The sequence below is a fragment of the Monoraphidium neglectum genome (assembly GCF_000611645.1).
Source record: "Monoraphidium neglectum strain SAG 48.87 unplaced genomic scaffold scaffold01971, whole genome shotgun sequence".
Classification (NCBI taxonomy): domain Eukaryota; kingdom Viridiplantae; phylum Chlorophyta; class Chlorophyceae; order Sphaeropleales; family Selenastraceae; genus Monoraphidium; species Monoraphidium neglectum.
The window spans coordinates 6,236-11,621 of NW_014011657.1; the positions used below are offsets into that span (position 1 = coordinate 6,236).

At 65.9% G+C, this 5,386-nt stretch overlaps 2 protein-coding genes across 2 annotated transcripts; one reads left to right on the forward strand and one right to left on the reverse strand.

The window, feature by feature from the left end:
- Positions 1-565: 565 nt before the first annotated feature.
- Positions 566-2,789, reverse strand: MNEG_9539 (hypothetical protein; the record flags this gene model as incomplete). Its single annotated transcript, XM_014041990.1, has 6 exons — positions 566-629; positions 885-1,039; positions 1,214-1,603; positions 1,755-2,356; positions 2,594-2,629; positions 2,777-2,789. 6 exons carry the CDS (start codon positions 2,787-2,789, stop codon positions 566-568), a joined length of 1,260 nt encoding a protein of 419 aa, XP_013897444.1.
- Positions 2,790-3,528: 739 nt separating this feature from the next.
- MNEG_9540 (intron-binding protein aquarius) lies at positions 3,529-5,261 on the forward strand (the record flags this gene model as incomplete). Its single annotated transcript, XM_014041991.1, has 5 exons — positions 3,529-3,678; positions 4,025-4,141; positions 4,445-4,657; positions 4,870-5,194; positions 5,236-5,261. The coding sequence occupies 5 exons, from the start codon at positions 3,529-3,531 to the stop codon at positions 5,259-5,261; spliced, it is 831 nt and encodes a 276-aa protein (XP_013897445.1).
- Positions 5,262-5,386: the final 125 nt, after the last annotated feature.

Sequence of the window (5,386 nt, forward strand, 5' to 3'; positions counted from 1 at the left end):
CCGCCGGTCTCTTAAACAGAAGAACGGCGGTCGATATGAGACGGATCGCTGTTTGACCGCCGTTTTGCAAGCCGTGTAGGTTGCCATACTTACAGAGTCACTCGTGTGTTCGCCGTTTAGGATGCTGCCTGCGCAACTTCGCCTCAACAACAGCGCCAGGGCGCGCATGAACTCTGGCAATCAAGCCCTGGATAGCATGTGCTGCCACACAAGAAAGTGTCTTGGGTCAAATCAAGCAGCATGCAGGGTGGAAGGATACAAGTGGATTGCGCATACACAAGGTAACAGTGAGGGATTAAAGACCACACAGTAGACCGCTGCCAAACACTCGTATCAAACATTTCAAAATGTCACATCCCACTAGAAGCAAACATGCAACCACAAACCTGCAACCAAAAGGACACACCCAAACAGCCACAAAGCAGAGGGCTCGCCTCTGTGGTTACACCTGGGGCCTTCACTGCATCACGCGCCCATGCAGATAGTTGTGTGTGATCACATATCAACTCGTTTCCTGCACATGCCTCCTGCACGCGCACGACTCCGTTGATGGTGTGCGGTGCCCTCAGAGCCTGCTGCGGTGTAGCTGGTCTGCAAAGCCATAGCTCTGACTGAACTTCTTGGCAGGCCTGCGAGGTGGAGGGGCCACGGCCAAGGAGCAGGATGGCCGCAGCGCAAGAACAGTGCAGGTCAGCTTTTCAAACAAACTAGCACCAGCCACGGCATGCTGCGCGTTGCTCCCCTAACTGTGCGGCACTGGCCCGCCATCTTCGCATCGGGCCGTTTCTTCATGCTGCGGGTGCTATGTCCGCTGGGCATCGTGCAAAATGCAGGCATCTCATGCAATAAGGGGGGTGAGGCGGACACGCCTCTATCCCCCACACCTGGCGCCGGCGGCGAGCACCTCCTTCGCGCGCATCCGCTCGCCGCCCTCCCTTGCCACCCTCTCTGCGCGCAGCGCGCCGAGCAGCAGCAGCTTGCTGCGGCTGTCGCCCCCGCCGCTGCCAGCAGCTCGCTTCTTGTGCCGCCTCTTGTGCCTCTGCACGCGCGCAAGGGGTGCGACGCGCAGGGAGAGGAGGAGGGGATGGCACGGCCTGAAGCCACGCACACCTGGTGCTTAACCTGGGTTGAGGCCCAAAGACCCATCAGGCAGGACGCCTGGTCCAAGACGCAAGAGAAGCAACATGCAGCAGGGCGGGACCCTCCTTCTCACCGAGTGCTTTGTGTCATGCTTGCTGCTCTTGCTGCCCCCGCTCTTGCGCGCATGGCGGCGCTTGCTCGACGGCGACCTGCGGCGCTTCTTGCGGCCCCGGCGGCCCCCGCTGCTGCTGTCAGAGTCGGACGACGAGGAGCCGTCGCTGCTGCTGCCGCTGCTGCTGCTGCTGCTGCTGCTGCTGCTACTGCTGCTGCTGCCGCCGTGATCTCCCCTTGGCCCGCCAGCCCCTCCGCTTGCCTGCGTGAGCTGCGCGGCCTGCAGCTGCTGCCCCTGCTGCACCGCGGTTAGCCGCTGGTGGGGGTGCCAGCTGCCAGAGCCGCCGCCGGGCAGGTGCAGGGGCGCTCTGGCCTCCTCCACGCGGGGGGCTGAGGGCCGGGCGTACCACGGCTGCGTGCACATGAGATGCGAGTTGGCCAACAGGGACTGACAGTGAGCCAAGTCGTGGTGAGGACAGCTCAACCGGCAGGCTCCTGCGTGGACGCACGACACGCGCCGCCGGCCGCAGCCCGCGCCCCCGGCTGCCCCGCGAACGCCTCACCTTTGGTCCCCCCAGGGTGCTGCCGAATTTGAAGCTCTCATCGAAGCGCGCGTCTGACGTCATCGTTTTGGGGTCACCGCGCCGCCGCAGGTCCTCGCGGCGCTCCTTCTCCTTGTCCGGGTGAGCTGCCTTGGACTCCTGCTCCCGCCAAAAGTTGATGTGCTCGAGCGGCGGCTCGCCGCCCGCGGCGTCCTCGTTCGCGGCGGCCGCAGGCGCGGCTGGCGTCCGCTGGGCAGACCCTGGGGGCGCCTGGTCTGCCGGGGGCTCCCGCCGCTTCGAGCGCTTGCGTGGCCGGTCGTCGCCATCGCTGCCCACCTCAAGCCGCGCCACCTGCGCCGCCCACTCCTCCGACCCCACCTCACGCCCTCCGCGGCCCTTGCTGCCCGCCGCGGCCCCGACGTCGCCCCCCTTGCCGCCGAGCCCCGCCTCGGCATCCCCCTCGCCCTCGGCCCCACCCAGCCGCTTGCGTCGCGCGCGCTCTAGCAGACGGTTGCGCCGGAACTCGGCCTCGGCCTTTGCGGCGGCCTCGGCAGCAGCGGCGTCCTGCTCCGCGGCAGCAGCCTCGTCGCGGGCGACTTTCAAGCGGTTCTCACGCCCATAGACTGTGTTGCAGTGTGTGTGGTGTGGTGTGGTGTGGTGTGGTGTAATGTCACGTGGTGTGGTGTGGTGCGCTAGGTGGCTGCGTGGTCGGCGAAGATACAACACGACATGCACAGCGCTGTCACTCGTCGAGAATGTTAGCGGCGCGTGAGCGGCGAGCCAGGCCCAGGCGGATGCACGAGCGACCTGGCTGCTTCCGGGTTGGCCGGTGTCGGCCCTTGTTTCAAGTCAGGGCTCACCGTTCCACCGCTTCTGGGGCAGAATGTTCAGTCCGCCTGGTGGTGGGCAAAAACAGGGAGCGCGCACGCATCAGAGCACCTTGTGCCTGCAAAACTGCTTATTCCTGCGTGCGTTGTACGTGCGTGTGCTACACAGTCAGTGCAGGCACTGCCAGTGTTTCACATGCATCCGCTCGCACCCACCGTGTCCGCCCATCGCTGCTGCTGCTGCTGCTGCTGCTGCTGCTGCTGCTGCTGCTGCTGCTGCTTACGTCGCCGGCGCCGCCACGCAGTGTGGGCAGGTGAATCTATTTCTGCCCCCTCGTTGCCTCCAAAACGCCGGGGGCGGCACTTCAGAGACGCTGTTCGCTTGTCCAATGGTGCCCGCGGGCGCCGTGTGCTGGGGGATGCGCCAAGCGCATGCGCGCCGATGGCCTGTGATGACGAGGGCTGTGTCTAAAGCCGTTGCAGGATTGTGAGTATTTGCTAGAGGTCGCTGTACCTACGGGAACTTGATGCTTCTACACTGATATCGTGCATGGGACCAGGCTGTAAGACGGACCCCACCAGTCTGCTGAGTTATTTGGGTCGACAATATATAAAAGCATATTTTCATAGATTTTGTGGTAAATATCGTTCCAGACAATCTGCTTCCTGCCAAAATAATGCATCAGAGACTGCATCAGCTGCTTTGGTAGGTGCTCTTCCCTTGCACACGGACCTCCACGGTATGTGTCCCACTGTCCATGCACTTCAGCGTCACTGTACAGTTTGCGTGCATACAGTGACTCACACCGCGAGAGTCACGGATCACACCCAGATCAGCTCAAGTGGCTCGGCGGCCACTACGCGACACCGGCCCCTTGATCAGCGTTTGTGGACATACCGCGCAAAATCGATCGTGACTGACTCTTTTAAAAGGGGCTCGAGGCCCCTCCCGGCGGGGACGAGCACAAATGCCTCCCAAGAAGGCCGGAAGGGGCTCAGACAGGCCTAACAAGAAGGCACGCCCCACCAGCCTAGAGGATGTGGTTGCAGACGCCAAGCCAGGTGCTGCAGGACCGGCTGCGGCCAAGACGGGGCGCAACACGCTCACGGTTCAAGAGGTGCGCGAGCGCCGTCCGTGCAGCGCAAGTTGCTGCTGGCTGCTGCAGCCATCAAGCGTCCTTGTTATTGTTTCAATGGCGCGGCGGTGCAGTGGGGGCAGCAGCTGGAAGCTCATTGGCTGCCTGCGCAGCCCTATCTGCGGCGGCGTCGATTACGACCTGGAGCGCTGCTGCGCAACAGTGGCAGACCTTGGCATGCGGCAGCGTGCACAAGATGGCTCACACCGCAGCTGCAAGTGCTGGCTGCGGTAGCACCGCGACCTGGGCTCGCAGTGGGCTGATGCATGAAATCCCCCCAACCGACGCTCAAAGCGCCGCCCCCCCCGCTTGGCCAACGACGCAACAGATTGAGAAGGACCGCATCACGCGGCTGGCGGCGAAGCACTGGTCTCCCGCGGCCCGCAGCCGCGCTGCGGAGGCAGGCCGCCCGCCGCCGGCGTTTGACGCTGCCCTGGTGGACCAGGTGCGCTCAGCGCGGGGGGCAGGCCCCACGGCAGCCCTGGCTGGCCCCAGCAGGGCGGCCCCTGCGGGAGCCGGGTGCCTGTCGGCACAGCTGGGCGGCTGCGCCCTGCGGCCGCACCCTGCGGCTGCACAGCGCAGCGCTGCGTGCGACATGGCGGTAGCGGAGGTTGCTCGAAGCAGGCCCGCTGACACCCCGCGCGCCCGCCACAGCCCGCCGCTCCACCCACCCCAACCAGTCGTGCGTCTCTTTGCATCCCTCGCCCAGCCGGCTCAACCCACACTGTCCCCCATCTCAACCCTGCAGCTGTACCAATCCGAGCTCGGCGGCGGCAAGCCGCGCCCGCCGCCTGTGAAGCGTGTGATGCTGCTGGAGGTGTCTCAGTACCTGGAGAACTGGCTGTGGCCCAACTTTGACGCGACCGCCGCCACCACGAGCCACGTGATGAGCATAGTGGTGATGGTCAACCAGAAGTTCAGGGAGGGGGTACCGGCCTGGACCTGCTTCCACACGCGCGAGGTGCGGAGAGAAGGGGAAGGCAGGGAGGCTGGGGGATGGGGGGACCGAGGGCGTCTGTGGCAGCTGGGGAGCGCAACGGCAGCCAAGCCGCCGCCAGGATGTTGGCAATGCGAGGCCGCCGACGCATTGGGCGCGCCTCAAGCTCGCTCGACAACGACCCCACTGCGGCCCTCGTCCCTACTCCCCGCCCCCCGACGCCGTCCTCCACGCAGGACGCGTTCCCCGGCTTCTTCCGCCGCGTGCTGGAGCTGCGCGCCGCCGACGCCCCTGCAGCCCTGTCTCAGCACGAGCGCACCTCCTACGTGCTTTTCTTCACCAACGTGTTTGCCAGCCTGGAGGACGAGATGGTGCGCGCCCAGGCGCTGCGCCTCGTCAGCCTGCCGCTGTGGCACGCTCTCAGCCCGGGGCGGCTGCAGCTGGAGCTGCACGGCCAGCCGGCGCTGGCGAAGCGCTGGAAGGCGCTGCTGAAGAAGGACGCAAAGGCGGCCAAGGAGGCCGCAAAGAAGGGCGGCGGCGGCGAAGGCGAGGGCGGCGGCGGTGGCGGCGGCGAGCACGTGCCGGCGGCGCGGCGCGCGGAGGCGACATTTGTGCCCGGCCTGATTGACGAGCTGCTGGCCAGCCTGGCGGCCGCGGACGAGGCGCTGGCGGCGGCGGAGGTGGCGCGGGCGGGCGGCGGTGCGGGCGGCGGCGGGGGAGGGCCGGAGCCGATGGAGGTGGAGGGGGAGGTGG